The sequence below is a fragment of the Thamnophis sirtalis genome, unplaced genomic scaffold (genome assembly GCF_051295495.1).
Source record: "Thamnophis sirtalis isolate CommonGarterSnake01/CBP01778 unplaced genomic scaffold, rThaSir2_p1.2 scaffold_3, whole genome shotgun sequence".
NCBI classification, from domain to species: Eukaryota; Metazoa; Chordata; class Lepidosauria; order Squamata; family Natricidae; genus Thamnophis; species Thamnophis sirtalis.
In genome coordinates, this window is record NW_028261383.1 from 33,287,716 (window position 1) to 33,308,331 (window position 20,616).

The 20,616-nt window shown below is 47.2% G+C and overlaps 1 protein-coding gene across 1 annotated transcript; it reads left to right on the top strand.

Annotated features, from left to right (window-relative positions):
• Window positions 1–4,979: 4,979 nt before the first annotated feature.
• On the top strand, window positions 4,980–19,759 carry LOC148047872 (cholinesterase-like). Its single transcript, XM_087708572.1, has 3 exons — window positions 4,980–5,066; window positions 6,177–7,707; window positions 19,051–19,759. The coding sequence occupies exons 2-3, from the start codon at window positions 6,203–6,205 to the stop codon at window positions 19,265–19,267; spliced, it is 1,722 nt and encodes a 573-aa protein (XP_087564698.1). The 5' UTR covers window positions 4,980–5,066; window positions 6,177–6,202; the 3' UTR covers window positions 19,268–19,759.
• The last annotated feature ends 857 nt before the right edge of the window (window positions 19,760–20,616 follow it).

Below are 20,616 nucleotides of genomic sequence, written 5' to 3' on the forward strand. Positions count from 1 at the left end.
TTTCGTGGCACAAAGGCTTCTGGGAAGTGTAGTGCCTTTTTTCATTCCATTGAATTGAACTACAACAGGGAGGTAGCATTCGGGCTCCGAAACAAGTAAGGGCTTTGGGTACCGCGCGCAGTTGCGCATGCCCCGTATTTTTCTTCCTAGGAAACACGTGTTGCGCTAACTTAACGCAAAGACCAGAAAAGGGAGTAGATTGAAATAAAGTAAAATAAAACCCATCGGATCTTTCTGTTTCGGCTCTGATTTTTGCATGGCAGAGCGCCCTCTTCCGCACGAAGTAAGAAACTCGAATGCATTAATTAAATGTGGCTCGTGCGAGTCAGTGTGGACGCCTGGTGACAACTTGGAGAAGTCCTTCCAGATTTCTTAAACAAGGTTTCAGGACTAGTGTGTTGTGTCTGGTTTGGAAGCATTACTTGCTTCGGAGAGGGAGGAAGGCGGTGGCAGAGAGTGGTGAGGATGGTAGAAAAGATCATTGGTAGTTCACTTCCTTCTATCCTGAACATGGCATATAAGGGATGTTTGAGCAAAGTCTGCAGGATTGCCTGGGATGCTACATGTCCTCTTCCCAACCTGTTTTGTTCCATACGGTATCAACATTGTGAACGCTCAACTTTCTTTTTCTGGTATGTCAGAGGTGTCCAAACTTGGGAACTTTAAGACTTGTGGCTGGATGGAGAATTCTGGGAGTTGAAGTCCACAAGTTTAGAAACTCAGCACACAAACACACACCCAGCATGAAATATTTTGGGAAACATTAAAAATGTTATATTTTCCTAAAGGATAAATGGAGAAACATGTTCTTAAAGGCAGAAAGCAGACTCAGTCTTTCTTAATAGCCCTCAGCAGATATTTTGTACCCATTATAAAAGATTTGCCAGCCTATTCAGAAACCAGCCCCAGTTTCCCTACCCCAAGCAGAAACCGAGGAGGCCAGCTTTTAGAAATGCAATTTGGTAATCCATTCAGAAAGACTGGGACAAGAAACATAAAAGCAGCAAACAAAAGACTCATAAAATTAGCTCAGACATAAGGGATGTTTGGGACCTAGGATTTGCATTTCTTCTTTTGCCTATAGAGCCAGCTATGACCCCTACATAAACCCTACACGATCCCCATAGGAATCTGATGGCTAACCTTTTCCAGACCGAGTGGCCAAAGCGTGGGCATATTTCTGCAAATGTGTGTGCGTGCCCAAACCCTCAAATTGCAATGTGCGTTTCCCTGCACACGCCCTGCTCCCCGCGTACGCACACATGCCCCCTCCCGCACGTGCCCTGCCCCCACATCCGTGTGTGCCTCCCGCAAGCACCCCCTGCATGCGTGTGTGCCCCCCACATGCCCTGCTTTCTGTGCATGCACCCCCCATGTGTGTAGCCCACCTGCTGCGTATGCACACATGCCCTCCGTGCAGCCTGCCCCCTGTGCATACGTGGCAGACCCAAAGGCCTGCTGGCCAGTGGGAGGCGTGCATGCATGCAGATCGGAGCTGAACTGGGGCGACGGCTTGCGTGTCATCAGAGAGGGCGCTGCATGCCACCTCTGGCATACATGCCAAAGGTTCTCCTCTCTTCTGCTTGAGCAGGGGATTAGACTAGAAGACCTCCAAGCCCCTTCCAATTCTGTTATTCTGTTGCTTTTCCTGGCTGCCCATGGTACTTCCAAAATAAAGTTCAATGGCATCAGTACTTTTTCTATCCTGCTTCTTTAAACTCCAACTTTTGTTTACATAGAGCGTCGTGGGGAATATCATAGTCTAACATTAATCAACTAAAAACACAAGATTGCTTATGTAAAGAGTTTATAAAAATCAATGTACCTGCCATTGACCTGACTGATGCTAAACATTAATATCACAGCAGGAGATCCAGCTGAGCCTGACTTCAATACCAGGAAAGATTCTGGAAAAGATAATCAAGCAACGAATTAGCAAACAGCTAGAAGTAAACAAAGTAATAGCCAAAAGCCAACATGGGTTTGTCAAAAACAGATCATGCCAGACTAATCTTATTGCATTCTTTGACAAAGTGACAAAATTAGTGGACCAGAGGAATGCTGTCGATATAGTTTACTTGGACGTCAGTAAGGCATTTGATAAGGTAGACCATAATCTACTACTAGATAAAGTTAGAAGAATGTGGGTTGGACAGCATCACCACCAGATGGATTCGTAACTGGCTGACCAACCCCACTCAATGTGTAGTCCTCAAGGGAACTGCATCTACATGGAGGGAAGTATGCAGTGGAGTACCCCAAGGCTCTGTTTTACGCCCAGTACTCTTCAACATCTTCATCAATGATTTGGATGACAGAATAAATGGGGAACTCGTCAAAATTGCAGATGACACCAAGCTGGCAGGAATAGCCAACACTCCAGAAGACAGGCTTAAAATACAGAAGGATCTTGACAAACTTGCACATTGGGCACTATCTAATAAAATGAAATTCAATGGTGAAAAGAGTAAGGTTCAACATTCAGGTAAGAAAAACGAAATGCACAGGTACAGTATAGGTGGTACCTTGCTCAATAGTAGTAACTGTGAGAGTCCTAGTGGACAACCATTTAAATATGAGCCAGCAGTGTGCAGCAGCTGCCAAAAAAGCCAACACAGTTCTAGGCTACATAAACAGAGGGATAGAATCAAGATCACATGAAGTGTTAATATCACTTTATAATGCCTTGGTAAGGCCACTTAGAATACTGCATTCAGTTTTGGTTGCCATGATGTAGAAAAGATGTGGAGACTCTAGAAAGAGTGCAGAGAAGAGCAACAAAGATGATTAGGGGACTGGAGACTAAAACATATGAAGAACGGTTGCAGGAACTGGGTATGTCTAGTTTAATGAAAAGAAGGACTAGGGGAGACATGATAGCAATGTTCCAATATCTCAGGGGTTGCCACAAAGATGAGGGAGTCAAACTATTCTCCAAGGCACCTGAGTGTAGAACAAGAAGCAATGGGTGGAAACTAATCAAGGAGAGAAGCAACTTAGAACTGAGGAGAAATTACCTGACAGAACAATTAATCAGTGAAACAACTTGCCTCCAGAAGTTGTGAATGCTCCAACACTGGACGTTTTTAAGAAGATGTTGGATAGCCATTTGTCTGAAATGGTATAGGGTTTCCTGCCTAGGCAGGGGGTTGGACTAGAAAACCTCCAAGGTCCCTTCCAATTCTGCTATTGTATTGTATCGTATTGTATTGAGTATATCTCAGTGATGGTGAGCTTTTTTCTTACGGCATGCCAAAAATGCATGTGTGTGCATGCTCACTCAATTTCCTGCAGTCTTGCCCCACAGAGGCCTCTCCTATCTTATCCCCTTCTTTTCCTCAGTATAACTCCTTAGCATCAGAATGTTTTTCAGTTGAGGGGGAATAGAATGTCTAAACTCCCTGACCACAGGCCAGATGAGATGCCCATGTCCACATGGATGTGCTGGCCATGCCCACCTCCACTCCAAGTGGCAGTTGGAACAGAGTTCTTTTCAGGTGGGGAGGGGGAGTAGGATGTCTAACTCCTTAGCATCAGAGTGTGATAATAATAACATAAGAAATACTAATGATCTGATACTCATTTCAAAAAATCCTTAAGCAAGCTAAGAAAGAAACAATTAAAGCTTTAAAGTGGGTCAGAAATGATGCTTAGAAAGGGAATGTGTTTAAATAGAGTAGTGGAATAATCAAAGTTCAAATAGGGGTGGAAACTAGAGAGAGGGGGATTAATAAAATACACATTTTCATATAATAAGGAGAAGTAATAATAAGAGGGAAAATTGGAATTTGAATGATGGCTACTATTAAGTACACTTTAATAATATGGTGGTTGACATAAAAATAACATACTGAAATATTTAATAACCAAATAATGAAGGGTTATAAATTGAACAAGCAAATAATGGAAGATTTCAATTTAGCATGAATGTTTGCACTATTATTAGAATTGTATAAGCTTGTTAAAAGTAATAAATATGATTAATAATATTCTGTTTGGATTAAAAGGTATGATATTTAGAATAAGGTGATTGGCATAGAAATGACGGTTCCACCACAAAATCGCGGACAACAAAATCGCGGTCAATGAAAGCGCGCATTTGACGTCATCACAGCGCGACGAAAACATCGCGCTGTGATAGAAAAATGTAAAAATAAAGCGAAAACCTTACCCTAACCCCCCCAAACCTAACCCTAAACCTAACCCTAAACCTAACCCTAAACCTAACCCTAAACCTAACCCTTAACCTAACCCTAAATCTAACCCTAAACCTAACCCTTAACCTAATGCTAAACCTAACGCTAACCCTTAACCTAACGCTAAACGTAACCCTAACGCTCTAACCCTAACCCTAACCCTTAACCTAACCCTAACCCTAACCCTAACCCTTACCTTTATGTGAATCGGCTTGCTTTAATTTTATTTTTATTTCAATTTTTAATTTTTTTCATCGCACTGTGATGACATCAAATGCGCGCTTTCGTCGATCACGCTTTTGTGGACCGCGGTTTTGACGGGTCACAGAAATGACACATTGAAATATTGAATGATTAAATAATGAAAGACTATAATTTAATAAAAAGAGGTGTATTATGGGTCTTGGTTCTTCTTTCTCAACTGGAACAATTCCCAACAGGAAGCAAGAAAACTGAATCTCATCAGATTCTGATCAGAACCAGTTTAGGATCGCCTCAGGTATTTGTTATTCGCTTTCAGGTTCATTAATTGTTTTGAAATCTGGGCAGATGTTGTAATGGCTCTTTTCAAGGCTGCAGGTTACACACCCGAGATAGCGACTGTCCTCTGAACCCCATTTGATTGAAGTGTTATATTTTTCCAGCTGTTTGATTTTGGAGCCTTTTGCCAATATTTGCAGTTTCCTCCCCCTTTATATGCAAAATCTAGTTGGTCAATGCACCTGCCTGCAATATATAAAGTTTCTCTTTTCATGATCATTATTTGTGTGATAGCAGGATGAAGTCTGATCATCTCTGAAACTGCTTCCTTCTTTGGAATGAACTGAGGCTGATCTTTACAAGTAGTCTCTTTTTACATCTGATAAGAGGGTAAGTCTCTGGAACTTTTAAAAATACTTTTCCTCCCAGAGAACTAGATGATGATTTTTGGAAAAAGACTAGAATTTTTTTTGTTTTTCTGGCCAGTTAATTGTATTTTGGGCTAGACATGCATAAAGAGGCAACAACCTCTTCAGCCATAATGAATCTATTTATTTATTTAAGAAATTTTATATGAACCATCCAATCCACCCTTAGTGATTCCAAGCAGCTTCTGACCATTGCAGTGTTCCCACGCTTGTGTGATTAAAATTCAGACACTTGGCAACTGGCATGTATTTATGACAGTTGCAATGTCCCGGGGTCATGTGTTCCCCTTTTGTAACCTTCTGACAAGCAAGGCCATGGGGAAGTCAGATTCACTTAACAACCGTGTTACTAACTTAACGGCTCACATGATTGACTTAACAACTGTGGCAAGAAAGGTTGCACAATGGAGCAAAACTGACGTGACAGCTGTCTTGCTTAGCAACAGAAATTCTGGATCATCTAATTGTGATCATAAGTCAAGGACTACCTATACTGTGGGATAATGCAAGAGGGGAGAGGCCCAAAGCTAATTAACTTTTCAGGGGTTGAACACATTAAGAGGGAAGAGGCCCAAATCAGCTACCCCAAGGTCAACCACAGCCCTCATGCGGCCCACAATGAAATTGAGTTAGATACCTCCTGGACTAGAAGATCTCCAAGGTCCCTCCCAACTTTGTTCTTCTGTTATCTATTAGCAATTCTGGGTTAAAACTGTTCATTTGCTGAGCAAGGGATTGGTAACCGGGAGTTCTAAGCTGTTCTTCTAGAACGTTGGAGATACATCATGGAGATGACTAAGTCAGTGTTTCTCAACCTTGGCGACTTTAAGTCCTGTGGACTTCAATTCCCAGAATCCCCCAGCCAGCACAGCTGGCTGGGGAATTCTGGGAATTGAAGTCCACAGGACTTAAAGTCGCCAAGGTTGAGAAACACTGGACTAAGTCATTCCCTGCTCATCTTTGGTGTCCTCAGCAAAAAGCCATGTCCATCACAATAAAGTATTCATGAATGGGCATAAGGTGTGCTTATACAGTATTGGAATAATCTCATATTGATTGTAACTTTTTCCAGGTCCACCGACTCGTCCTACTGTTGCAATGCCTTGTCTGCTATGCCCGTCTCTCTTGTGCTGCCTCCTCCTCCTCGCCTTTCCATTAGCCTCCAGTTCTGCTTCTAATGCGGACACAGTGGTCATAACCAGCAGTGGCCCTATTAAGGGCAAGCAGTTCCTAACTGGCCCTGGATCTGTGACAGCCTATCTAGGCATTCCTTATGCTGAGCCTCCCCTGGGGAAGTTGCGTTTCCAGAAACCTCTTCCACATCAGCCATGGAGTCAAACATTGGAAGCCATCAATTTTGGCAATTCCTGTCCTCAATTTATTTCCGAGGATTACCCTGAAGCAGGTATATTTTCTCCTAAAACACCACTGTCAGAAGATTGCCTTTCCCTCAACATCTGGGTGCCACACCCACAACCTTCTTCACCAGTCCCTGTTCTGGTCTGGATACATGGAGGGTTTTATTTAATGGGCACGTCTTCTGTGGACGTGTACAATGGGGCACCTTTGGCTGCCACTGAGAATGTCATTGTGGTCACCATCAATTATCGCTTGGGAGCTCTGGGCTTTCTTTACTTGCCCCCAATTGTGCCAGGGAACCTAGGCTTATGGGACCAACAGCTGGCCCTGAAGTGGATAAAAGAGAATGCAGCTGCCTTTGGGGGAGATCCTTCTCGGGTGACCCTTTTGGGCCAGGGTGTTGGAGCATCTTGTGTGAATTTCCATCTTCTCACACCAAAAAGCCAGGATCTTTTTGCCCAAGCGGTGATCCAGAGCGGAACAGCCAATGCCTTTTGGGCTTGGAAGACTCCTGAGGAGACTAAACAAAACTCACTGGAATTTGCTTATCTACTAGGTTGCTTAGAAGAAAATACTAGAAGCATAGTGCATTGTCTGCAATGTCTGCAATCAAAAAATGTTTCTGAATTAATTTGGCACGAAGCATCTCAGTTCACGAAAGGTAGCACCTTTCCATATTTTCGCTTTATGCCAACTGTAGATGGGGATTTTTTGCTTGGTGATCCAGAAAAGCTCATGGAGGAGGGGAAAATCCAGGTAAAACCTGTTCTCATTGGAAAAACCTCTGATGAAGCAGCCCTGCTTGCCGCCATTATTAACCTTTTCGTCGCTGATAATCTCATCAGTCAGGAGCAGCTTCTGAAAGGGATAAAACTCTGGCTGCCAAATGAAACTGAAGATTTTATTCAGACTATTGCACGGAGGTACAGTGAAGGACATCACGGCCCAGCACAATACCGCTCTGCTCTGACCCAGTTCTTTACAGAATGGACCATTGCATGCCCAGTGATTGAAGCAGCAAGTAATTTCAGGAAAACTGGGAGTCCTGTATATGCCTATTTATTCGCACATTACTCCTCATGGTCATTTTGGCCTCAATGGATTGAGGCAGTTCATGCTGCTGAGATTCCTTACATTTTTGGAACCCTTGACTCAGTGCGGCCCTTTAATCAAACCTACACAGAGGCTGAAGCCAGACTGAGCCGTATGATGATGCACTACTGGGCAGAGTTTGCCAGAACTGGGTAAGTGGTTCACTTTATCTCTATAAATTTGTATTCTAAATCCAAAGGAAGCCTTTCATTTGACAAACACACTTTATAACTAAAGTAATAAAGCAATTCACACTGTTCATTTGTCTATGTTTGTACATTATGTTAATATAGGTAGTTTTTCTGTTTCAGTCTAGACCAAGTCACCCAGCTGTCATTTCCTGGGGATGGGGTGTTAGGCTGAGCCGTCTCCATTGCTACTCTGTCTGGGTGAAGTCAGTTGAGCTTCACTGTGAGCTGGTGGAGTTCCGCTGGGCTGTGACCTGTTGTTGTGCTGGGAGTTATGTATTGGCACAGGAGGAAGTTCACCAGATGGTGGATCCAGTCCCTAGTCGTCAATTGCCTGAGCACCTCCTTAGTGGTCCTGACCACTCGTTCAGCCTGACTGTTGGTCACTGGGTGAAATGGAGTGGACCGCCTCCTGCCGATCACCTCCCATAGACCGATTCGATCACACAGGTTAGGTCTCCTCCGGATTCCATCTGCCAGCCAATGTCGGCTGGCGACTCCCCGGGGGAGAGCCTTCTCTATTGCAGCGCCAGCCCTCTGGAACGATATCCCCGTGGAGATCCGGACCCTTACTACCCTCCCATCCTTCCGCAAAGCTGTTAAGTCCTGGCTGCTCCAGCAGGCCGGGGGGCTCTCGATATATCCAGCCCCCCGGAGATTGTGATTGTTGTATATTTTAATGTTGTTTGTGTATTATTCCCCCTCCCTTGTTTTATTGTAAGCCGCCCGGAGTCCTTCGGGAGTGGGAGGCATACAAATCAATAAAACTATAACTATAACTATAACTATATGCCGAATGTTGGCATTGAGGAATGACTGAAACGCTTTTCAGGAGATGTGGGGGCCATGGGGGTGGTTGAGGGGACCAGAGACACGGGAGAGGGTCGGAGTATTACGGTCGTAACAGGGAGGGGCAGATATGGCGGGGACTTTAGGGCAGGCCATTACCGGGGAAGGAGGGCTCGCTACATTACAGAGATCCCTCCTTCCGGCCCTATGAGTCCCACTCCGAGACCAGATGGCGCAAGTAGTCAGGACCCTGGACTCAGGCTGCTGTCGCTAAATGCCAGGTCTGTGGTACATAAAGCTCCTCTCGTCCGGGACTTAATTTTAGACGAGAGGGCAGACCTGGCATGTATTACTGAAACCTGGCTGGGCCCAGAGGGAGGAGTCCCCCTTGTAGAGCTGTGCCCAGAAGGTTTTCAGGTGCTGCACCAGCCGAGAGTCCAGGGAAGGGGTGGGGGTGTGGCCATTGTTATCCGGGAGTCGTTAGTTCCTCGTAGGGTCCCTGCTCCGGAGCTTGTCGGGTGTGAGTCCCTGCTGATAAAGTTGGACCTCAAGGGTCAAGTGAGTCTGCTGTTAACGTACCTGCCTCCCAACAGCGTTGCAGCAGCCCTCCCCTCGCTCCTCGAGTCGGTAGCCGAGCTGGCAATTGAGTTTCCTAGGTTGATGGTCCTGGGGGACTATAATTTGCCGTCGCTCGGTGAAAACTCTGATGGGGCGCAGGAGTTCATGGCTTCCATGACAGCCATGGGCTTGACCCAAGTAATCCGGGGCCCAACCCATTCAGCGGGTCACATGCTCGACCTCGTATTCCTCTCGGAGCAGTGGATTTGTGATCTTGGTCTGAGGGGTAATGACATCATACCCCTGTCGTGGTCAGACCACTGCCTACTGAGGCTCGACTTCCGGAGACCAAACCCCCACTGTAGGGAGGAGGAACCGACCAGGTGGTTCCGCCCCAGGTGACTTATGGAGCCGTTAAGGTTCCAGACGGAGCTTGGGGTCATTCCTGATACTTTTGCCCACAGTCCGGTAGAGACTCTGGTTGCTGCTTGGCACTCGGCAGCATCGGAGGCCCTCGACTGGATTGCGCCACTACGGCCCCTCCGAGGCGGCGGATCCCGGAGACCTCCTTGGTTCACCGAGGAACTCCGGGAGATGAAGTGCCGGAGGAGATGCCTAGAGCACCGATGGAGGTCCGATAAGTCCGAATCGAACCGAGCAATGGTAACCACCTGCACCAAGGAATACACCAGGGCACTTAGGGAAGCGAAAAGATCTCATATAGCCACCTTGGTTGCGTCCGCTGAGTCTCGCCCAGCCGCCCTGTTTAGGATAACCCGCTCCCTATTAAATAAGAGGGAAGCGGGGGAACCCTTGCAGGGCAGAGCTGAGGATTATGCCCAATTCTTAGCGGACAAAATTGCTCGGTTTCGGTCGGACTTGGACTCCATCTCTGCAGTTCCAGCCGAGGCACAAGAGGATCAAGTAGACCATCTCTGGGTTGAGTTTCAGGATGTTGCCCCTGGGGATGTGGACAAGGCCATGAGAGCTGTAAGTGCCTCCACCTGTGTACTGGACCCGTGTCCCTCATGGCTGGTTACCAACAGCAGTGAGGTGACACGAGGCTGGATCCAGGCGGTTGTTACCGCCTCTCTTCGGGAGGGGAACTTTCCCGCCGCATTAAAAGCGGCGGTGGTGAGACCCCTCCTAAAGAAGCCATCTCTGGATCCAGCTGTTCTTAATAACTATCGCTCAGTCTCCAACCTTCCCTTTCTTGGGAAGGTTGTTGAGAAGGTGGTGGCCTTCCAGCTCCAGCGGTCCTTGGAGGAAGCAAGCTATCTCGACCCCTTCCAGTCAGGCTTCAGACCCGGTTACAGCACAGAAACCGCTTTGGTCGCATTGACCGATGATCTTTGGAGAGCCAGAGATGGAGGACATCCCTCCATCCTGGTTCTCCTTGACCTCTCAGCGGCTTTCGATACCATCGACCATGGTATCCTTCTGCGACGACTGCGGGAGGTGGGAGTGGGAGGCACCGTGTTGCGGTGGTTCTCCTCCTACCTCTCGGACAGGTCGCAGTCGGTGTTAGTGGGGGGGCAGAGATCGACCCCTAGGCCCCTATCATATGGGGTGCCTCAGGGTTCGGTCTTATCCCCCCTACTATTCAACATCTACATGAAACCGCTGGGAGAGATCATCCGCAGGCACGGGATAAGATACCACCAATATGTGGACGATACCCAGTTGTATCTGTCCGCCCTGTGCCAACTCAATGAAGCGGCAGACGTGATGAACCGAGGCCTTGAGGCCGTTATGGACTGGATGAGGGCTAACAAGCTTGTACTCAACCCAGAAAAGACCGAGTGGCTGTTGTGCTTCCCTCCCAAAGATTCGACCGATATTCCATCACTCAGGCTGGGGGGTCAAATTTTACACCCCTCAGAGAGGGTTCGCAACTTGGGAGTCCTCCTGGATCCACAGCTATCTTTTGACCACCACCCGACGGCTGTGACCAGGGGGGCATTTGCCCAGGTTCGCCTGGTGCGCCAGTTGCGACCCTACCTGAATCGGGAGGCTCTCACAACAGTCACTCGGGCCCTTGTGACCTCTAGGCTGGAATACTGCAATGTGCTCTACATGGGGCTGCCCTTGAAGAGCATCCGGCGACTTCAGCTAGTCCAGAACGCGGCCGCGTGAGTGATTGTGGGTGCACCTCGGTTCACCCACATAACACCTATCCTCCGCGAGCTGCGCTGGCTACCTGTCGATCTCCGGGTGCGCTTCAAGGTGCTACTAGTCACCCATAAAGCCCTGCATGGTAGTGGATCTGCGTACTTGAGAGACTGCCTTCTGCCAATTACCTCCCTGCGACCAATTAGATCTCATAGATTGGGCCTCCTCCGAATTCCATCGGCCAGCCAATGCCGGCTGGCAACTACAAGGAGGAGAGCCTTTTCTGTAGTAGCTCCGACCCTTTGGAACGATCTCCCCGTGGAGATTCGTACTCTCACCACCGTCCAGGCCTTCCACATAGCCCTTAAGACCTGGCTAGCCCGTCAGGCCTGGGGACAAAGATAGTCGCCCCTCCCGAATGATGAATGAATGTTGCTCATTATTTTTTACTTATATGTGTCTATGTCATTGTTTGTATTCCCCCTCCTGATTTTATGTGAGCCGTCCTGAGTCCCCTCAGGGAAAAGGGCGGCCTATAAATGTTAATAAAATTCTAAATTCTAAATTCTAAATTTTGCCATGAATTGTGCCCAATTGTTGGACACAATTACATCTGGCAGACTATGTGTGGTGAACAGCCGGCGCAACTCTTGGATGACCCTGGTTGTTTCATCAATGAGACCGATGCCACTTCCAAACACTTGGAATAAAAGTCCACTACATCTGCTCCTGGAAGGGACCTGCAAAGTCAATGTGCACAGGAGACCATGTGGTTTGCATTGTCTCCCATCAGTGCACTGGTGTTTGTGGCATCTCCAGTCGGGTTTCATGGCAGGCCTGGCAGCTCCTTACTTGATTCTCAATATCTTTGTCCAGGAATGGCCACCACAAGTAGCTCTTGGCTAGACCCTTCACCCAAACAATTCCTGGATGCCCCTTGTGTAGGGAATCCAGCACCTTGGAGCGAAGACTGAGTGGAATGATGTCCCTGCTGCCCCATAGCACACATCCTTTGTGGAGTTCATAATTTCGAGGAGCGTATTGCTGGAACTCAGAGCCTGGCTGGGTCTCTGTAGCAGTGATTTTACCACCTTAAAAGCTTTGTCTTGAGTGCTCATCCAGACCCAGGGTGTTTGTTTGTCCAGTAAGTGGTGTAGATGTTCTGCCAGGGAAGCCTTATGCAGTAAGAAAGAGTGGTAAAAATTGATCAAGCCCAGGAATGCTTGAATCTCCCCCTTGGATTTTGGTGTGGGGACTTGCTGATTTGCCTTTAGTTTTGCTTCAGATGGGTGGATTCCAGCAGCATTGATGCAGAAACTCAGGAATTCTTTGGATTACATGTTGATCTGGCACTTTTCCCACTTGAGTTTTAGGCTTGCCTTGCAGAAACGTTGGAGTACTGTGCGGAGATCTTCTGCCAGGACTGCCACTGATTCCTCCGCGATCAGGATGTTATCAAAGTATGGGCAGTCACCGGGAATGTTTTTCAGTGTTTGTTCCATAATACTTTGGAACAACCCTGGTGCTACGCTTACAACAAACTGCAAGCGGCATACTTGGAATTCACCTCTGTGTGTGACTATTGTTTGTGTTTCTGCAGTAGCGTAGTCTACCAGTAGCTGATGGTAAGCCTGGCTGAGGTCTAACTTAGCGAAGATTCGGCCTCCCTGTTGCGAGGCGAGGATGTGGCTTATCACTGGTACTGGTTAAGCAGGCTGCTGTAGTGCCTTGTTTATGGTGCACTTGTAGTCTGTGCAGATGCGAAAGTCCCCATTAGGCTTAACTGGGGTCACTATGGGAGTTTCCCAATGACTGTAGTCCACAAGTTGGAGCACTCCCTACTGCACCAGGTTGTCTAGTTCTGCATCAATTTTAGCCTTCAATGCAAAGGGAACCCTATGCAGTTTTAATTGGATTGGAATTATTGCTGGATTGAGGTTGTGTGAAATGGGTGCCCCTTTGTATTGTCCCAGCTCAGTGGTGAATACATCAATGTATTGTTGGCATACCGCTTCTAGATTGACTATTTGGGTTCGATAGATGCCTGTTACACTGATGCCCATGGCCTGAAACCAGTCCACTCCTATGACACTGGTGCACAGCCCCTTTATGACCATTACATTGAGGGGACCCTTGAACTCTTTGAATTGTACTCTCATGGTAGCCTCACCCCTTACGGGAACATGGCAATTCTGGAAGCCTATTAGCACTAAGCTTGATGGTTTGAGCGGGACCTGCTGTTGGCTACATTTGCAAATGTGTTCAAATGTTGTGATAAAGGATATGGCTGGTCCAGTATCTTGCTCCATGGAGCATGGGATCCCTTGATGTTTTATTTAGAGACTTATTTTTTCTTCGATGGGGTGTTGGGCCCCTGTGTGTTGGATGCTATGCCTTTCCGAGCAGTATTCAACTCTGTTCTGTCCTGGGGGGCTTTTCTCACTGACAACCTCTGCAACTCTGGCAATGTGCCCTTGCTTTACACAGGCATGGCATACTGCTGCACGGAATCTGCACTCCGCTCTTCATGTTATCCCCACAGCTTGCGCAGCTCTGTGGGGAAGTTGCTCATTCTGTGGAATAGCAATAGCAATAGCAGTTAGACTTATATACCGCTTCATAGGGCTTTCAGCCCTCTCTAAGCGGTTTACAGAGTCAGCATATTGCCCCCCATGGTCTGGGTCCTCATTTTACTCATCTTGGAAGGATGGAAGGTTGAGTCAACCCTGAGATTTGAACCACGGAACTGCAGCTAACAGTCAGCTGAAGTGGCTGCAATACTGCACTCTAACTACTGCGCCACCTCGGCTCTTGTAACATGGCTGGGTGTCTCTCTCTGCAAGAAGTCAATTTCGTCACTCTCACTGACCTCCTCCGAGCTTTTGGCGGTCTCTTGGTGGATTTCTGGGGTGGGGGAGATGTGTGCTTTTAGTGGCTGGAGAGTCTCCATGCCCCCATCACCATGATTTCCTTCCTTTCCTTCCTATTCACCATGGAAAAACTGGAAAGTCTGTTTTTCCATGGCAAATAGGCGCTTTTGTAATTCACTGTTACGCAGCCACAAACGAGCCAGTCTCCAAGACAGTCTTCCAGATCAGAGAACTCGCATTGGCACGGTGCTTGGCGAAGGACTGCCACAAACTCTGCTGCAGATTCGCCGGATCTCTGTTCACATTGCTTAAATGTACGGTGCCGGGCGTTTGTAGAGAGTTTAGGCTCAAAATGTTCCCTTAATATATTTTTTGAGGTCTCCGTAGGCCACTGTCTCTACACTTGCCGATGCTATCAGGTTTTCAGCAATATGAAATGTGGCCTGTCCACAGGCACATAGCAGGTTGGCTGCCTTCAGGCCATTATCCATGATCTGGTTAGCCCAGAGTTAGTTGTCTACTCAGGAGACGTACGAGCTCCACTGTGCTGGGTGAATAATATCAAACTCGTCGAGTCTTCCCAATTTAGCCATTTTGAGAAGGCCCCTATGGTGCTAGTTAATGCCTGTACTACTGCGGTTGGAGCTGGGCTGCACTTAGGAGTTCTGGGGATGGATCCCTCAGGTATGTCTGGGCCTCCAGTGTGACTTACTGGCAGGACAGGGAGGATGGTCCCACCCGAGCCCTTATCCGGTCTGATGCACAGTGATTTCAGTCTCTTGGTTAGCAGCAGCTCTCTCCTCTGCAGCCTCCCACCTTCATCGCCACTGTGGGGTAATGGGCTTCAGTAGGCAAGATACAGGCCAGCATAGTACAACAGCATTTATTGACTCAAAAACTGGAACTGAGGAACAGCAGGCAAATGCCTGTAATTTATACTCTAGGCCCACAGGGTCTTAACCAATCATAATACTTAAAAAAAGCCCGCCCAAATATGAATGTTCAAGTTTCCCTCCAAAACATTTGGAATTAACAGTTGGGGTCATCTAAAGGTTAGTCTCACTTTAGCAGGACTTAACACAACTATATATGCTGAATACACAACAAGGGAAATAAGAAACAGAGCATTACTGTACCATTAGAAGAACGAACAAAGGCTTGCAAGGGAGTTAAGTAATAAAAAGGAAACTCAAAGGATGGAGGGTGTCCAGGGTGTGAGGAATTGGGGCGGGAGGGGATTGGGATTGGCAGATTTCAGGAGTCTGACGTGAGTATGAAGAGCTGAGCTGGATTTGGTTCAGCAAGGAGGAGACACAGATTTAATCTAGCCACATACTGAACTTTGGCCACTATGGTTGAGAATGCATGTCAAAAGCTAGAATCTGAACTATGTTGTGAATATAGCACATGTTTGTAAAAGTTTTATTATTGAGATTCAGATTAACAGAGTTTGAAGGGACCATGTAGGTCATCTGCTCCAACCCAGGGGTGAAATTCAGCTAGTTCGGACAGGTTCTACAGAACCAATGGCGGCAATTATGCGCCATTGGAAGAACCGAGAAATCCCACTGACTGGCCCCTCCCCTTCCACTCACTCCTTTTCGCGCCTTGCCTGCCTAGACTCACGCCCGAGGCATAGCTGCTCCTGCTCCCTGATTCCTTCGCTTGCCTCGACCATGTGGCCCAGCTGATCTCTGCCTGGTGAGTCTTCCTTCACTTCTTGCCTAGCTACCTCCCAAGCGGTTTTTCTCCTCCTCAGCAGGGGAATCTGTGGGGATCAATCCTGAATCCTTCCCTGGCGCAGGGAATTCCAGTGGGCTGGATGCAAGTATGAAGTATCAGAGCCGAGGTGGCGCAGTGGTTAGGGTGCAGTACTGCAGGCCACTTCAGCTGACTGTTATCTGCAGTTCAGCGGTTCTAATCTCACCGGCTCAAAGTTGACTCAGCCTTCCGTCCTTTTGAGGTGGGTAAAATGAGGACCCAGACTGTGGGGGCAATATGCTGACTCTGTAAACCGCTTAGAGAGGGCTGAAAGCCCTAGGAAGCGGTATATAAGTCTAACTGCTACTGCTACTGCTATGAAGGGCCTGGCTCCGCAGTGCTTCCAGAAGAACTCAGTTGAAAACTTCATTCAGCCTTCCAGAATTCGCTGCGCCAGGGCAGGAATGATTCCCATGGACCCCACCACTGCTTGAGCAGGGGGGATGACACTGAGGAGGAGAAAAATTGTGAGGTTTTGTGCCAGGCAGCTGCCCTGCAGTGGGGGCTTGAATGGCCTGTGTAAAGTTCTACTTGCTGCGAAGCACCAATGTTGGCATGGGAGCCTCGGCTGCAGTGCTGCTTCAACCAGCCAGCCCAAGCAAACAGGAGAAGGAGGTGAGAAGCAGCCTGGTTGAAAGCTAGAAGGCTTGGCTGAACTTTTCTGCCGGTTCTGTGGACGTGGCTTGGTGGGGTGGTGCCACCCGACTTTGCCGTGAGTGACATCAAGTTGTCCATGCCCACTCAGTCACATGACCCCCACCAAGACACGCCCACTAAGCCATGGCCACAGAACTGGTAGGGAAAAACTTTTGAATTTCACCCCTGCTCCAAACCCACCCCCCCTCTGCCCAAGCAGGAGACCCTACATCATTTCTGACAAATGGCAATCCAGGCCCTTCTTGAAAACGTCCAGTGATGAAGCTCCCACAATTTCTGAATTTCTGTTCCATTGGTTGATCATAGAGCCGAGGTGGCGCAGTGGGTAGAGTGCAGTACTGCAGGCCACTTCAGCTGACTGCTATCTGCAGTTCAGTGGTTCAAATCTCACCGGCTCAGGGTTGACTCAGCCTTCCGTCCTTCCGAAGTGGATAAAATGAGGACCCAGATTGTGGGGGCGATATGCTGACTCTGTAAACCGCTTAGAGAGGGCTGAATGCCCTATGAAGCGGTATATGTCTAACTGCTATTGCTATTATGATTTGTCCCTTTAAGGAAACTGTTGGTATAGGTGAGGGAGACAATAAAGAAGCTGTCAGAGTTTCAAAAAACACCCCCAATGAAAGAAGACTGCAAGGCTTGAGTTTCTTCAAAGTTCCACTTTATTAGAGCTGTCATGTTGGCACATCTGGGAGAACCCAAATCTGAAAGCTTCCAGGTTTTCCCACCCAGTTGAAAGTTCAAAACCTTGCCCCAACACCCACAAGTCCATCACATGGTCCAATCCTTCCTTGCCACGAAGGAAGGTTCCTCCCATCGACATCTGTCCAGGTGCAGGGGCAAAAGCGAGCTTGACTTTCTGAGAAAGAATGTTATTATGGCTACAGATCACCCAACTCTGTATAATCCCCCTTCCCATTTTCCCAGAGTAGAAAGTGTGGCAGGACTGAAATCCAAAAATTAAAAGATGGCTTTCAGGTCTGACAAGCTTTCAGAGAGATTTTCTCAACCTCAGCAACTTTAAAATGTGTGGATTTCGACTCTCAGAATTGTCTTAGCTAGCATGCTGGCAAGGGGAATTCTGGGAGTTGAAGTCCACACGTTTTGAAAGTCGCTGATTGCTCCAGACGCCGATATTCCAGCCCATTGAGTTTCAATTTTTAACAGTACGCTAATGGGTAATCCTTGACCTTGGATTTATGGTCATAGCTGTTGTGGTTTTAAGTTAAAGCATCATACAACTGGATTTGAAGTTATGACTGTTTTTTTTTTATGATGATAAGCCAGTGTGGCAGTCGTGAAGTGAATCCATTTTCCCCAATGGTAATTTTTTTGTCAGAAACTGGCAGTAAACGCCAGAAATTGACAAAAACATTGCAAACCACATTCCCACGACTGTGGGAAATTGTAAATGGTGGGTAAAGGTTGTCAAGCACCAAATATATGATCATATGACCCCACAGTGTGTGTTTGTGTGTGGTGTCAGCGTAACTCTGAAAATGGTTTGTAAGTTTCTCTGAGAAATAACCCCATAATTTCCAACAGTCATTAAGCAACCTGTTGTAAATGGAGGACTACTCATATTGTCTCCTTTGTAGTTATCTTACTATATAACCCCTACTAGTTGCAGATCTGTACAGCAACTGGTTTGATAAAAGTAGCAAAATAACGTTTTTCTTCAAATTTGGTTCTGTGCAACCAGCAAAGCTAAACTGATCATGGATCAGAGGGAGGGATGGGGAAGAACTTTAGAGTCTCCTGCTGGTTGGACTCTTGGATCCTTTCTTATTTCAGGTAGTCGACCACAATTGAGGCCAACATTTCTGTAGCTACATCAGAAATGTGTTAAATGCGTTTTGCCCCATTTGTTAAGTTGAATCACTGCAGTTGTTAAGTTAGTGACACGTTTGTTAAGTGAATCTGGTTTCACCACTAACTTTGCTTGTCAGGAGGTTGCAAAATGAGATCACACAACCCTGGGAGGCTGCAACCAGAGCCGAGGTGGCCCAGTGGTTAGAGTGCATTACGTCAGGCTACTTCAGCTGACTGCTAGCTGCAGTTCAGCAGTTCAAACCCCACCAAGCTCAAGGTTGACTCAGCCTTCCACCCTTCCGAGATGGGTAAAGTGGGGACCCAGATTGTTGGGGTAAATATGCTAACTCTGTAAACCGCTTAGAGAGGGCTATAAAAGCACCATGAAGCGGTATATGAGTCTAAGTGCTATTGCTATAAATGTGAGTCAATTGTCAAACATCCAAATATAAACCACATGACCATGGGGGATGTTGTAACGGTAGTAAGTGTGAAAAATGGTTTTAAGTCACTTTTCTCAATGCTGTGGTAACTTCAAACCGTCATTAAATGAACTGTTGTCAGTTGAGGACTACCTGTATGTTTAGAAGCCTTAATAACCTTGCTGCCAAGTTTCCAACCAGCAGGGGGCACTCAAGGGCATCCCCACCTCCACCTCAGAGTCCCCTTTGGGAGTTTCTCTTGGGTGCAGTTTCTCAGATCAAGATTTGTCTCTCTGAAAAATCGGTATCCTTTTCTTCCTCCTTAGGAATCCTGCTGGGTTGGGGGCCACCAAGGATGAGTGGCCGCTCTTTAATGCCACGGAGCAGAATTTCTTTGTTCTTAATACCAAGTCATCCCAGGAAACAGAGAAAGGGCTTGTCCACCACTGTGGTTTTTTAAAGAGCCATTTTTCAACGCTGAAGACCCACGTAAGTTCGGCCGTAAGCCCTGCCTTTGGAAGTGAGGGAAGTCACCCCTCCTAGAAGAATGAAATATTTTCAGAAATATTTAGAAAGGCAGAATATTATATTTCCCCTAAAAGAGAAATAGAAATCTTAAGGGAGACAGAAAGTCAGGCTCAGCTCCCTGCATCCAGCAGATAGTTGGTCCCATTAAGAAAGACTGGGCCAACCTATCTACAAGACAAAAGACCTTCAGCTTCAGGGTGATAGGATTAGCCCTCAATCAAGATCCAAATCAAGACAAAATCATTAAGACACAATAAGCATTGCCCAACACCCGTTCAGAACACAAGCCTCTTCATTACATCATCACCCAGCAAGCTTGAACCAAACTTGGGAGCTTAGACAACCCCAACTATGATCCCTGCGTAGCCCCATGGGAGTCTGACAATACCAATAGAATGCATACTCTTGCACAGGAACAGGAAGCTCAAATGCCAAGCCCAAGAGAAGGTATATATACCTCCAGTGGTGGGATTCAACTAATTTAGCAACTGGTTCTCTGCCCTAATGACTGGCTGGGTGGGCGTGGCCATTGTGGGCATGGCCAGGGGATGTGACAGGTAGCACTCGACCTCCTGCACCCCCTTGGGAGAAAAAATAGGTCACGGGGGGTGCGCTGCGCCCCATGCCCCATTTTGGTCCTTGGAGGCCTCCCTGTAGCCTCCTGGGAGCAAATACAGGCCATGGGTGTGGGCAGCGCAGTCCCACTGCAGCCCGTTTTTGCTCACAGGGGGCTGCAGGGAGGCCTCCTATGGCCAAAATGGGGCATAGGGTGGGCAGCACGCCCCCTATGGCCCATTTTCTCTCCCAGGGGGCCTCCATGCACTTACCTGGGAGCCAGAATGGGGTGTGTGGGGACTCCTGGGAGGGGGAGGGGCACGGTGGGGTGGGGCAAGCTGGTCGTCGGAACTACCGGTTCACTGAACTGGATGTAAAATTAAATTCCGGTTCGAACCAGCCCGAACCGGCTGAATCCCCTCCTGTATACCTCTCTCTCTCTCTCAACTCCATGTGGTCAGCTGTACCAGGACCATGTGCTTGATGGTTCTGCTCCATTAAACCATCTTTCCAATCAGCCTCTGTGTTTCCAGTGTCTTTCTCCCTGCTTGGAAGTGAACCAGATGGATATTTCTTCCAACAGAAGGGAGCAGTGACTGATGATAAAGATATTTCTAAAAATTGTATTTATATTTATTTATTTATTACAGATCAAATTTAGAGACCATCCACCTCACTCACAGAGCTATCTCTAAAAACCTTGTTTTTATTTTCAGCCAGTTTTTACTGAGGCTGAAAAAAAACCCCATACTTATTTTGTTTTGTAGTGGGCAATTTTGTAATGCCCATGATGAATTTTGTAGTGCAAG

Bases quoted from the DNA above. Each gene is read 5' to 3' on its own strand.
- LOC148047872 (XM_087708572.1), top strand. From the start codon at position 6,203: ATGCCTTGTCTGCTATGCCCGTCTCTCTTGTGCTGCCTCCTCCTCCTC. The intron at 7,708-19,050 runs GTAAGTGGTTCA...CTTCCTCCTTAG, and splicing joins GCAGAGTTTGCCAGAACTGG to GAATCCTGCTGGGTTGGGGG.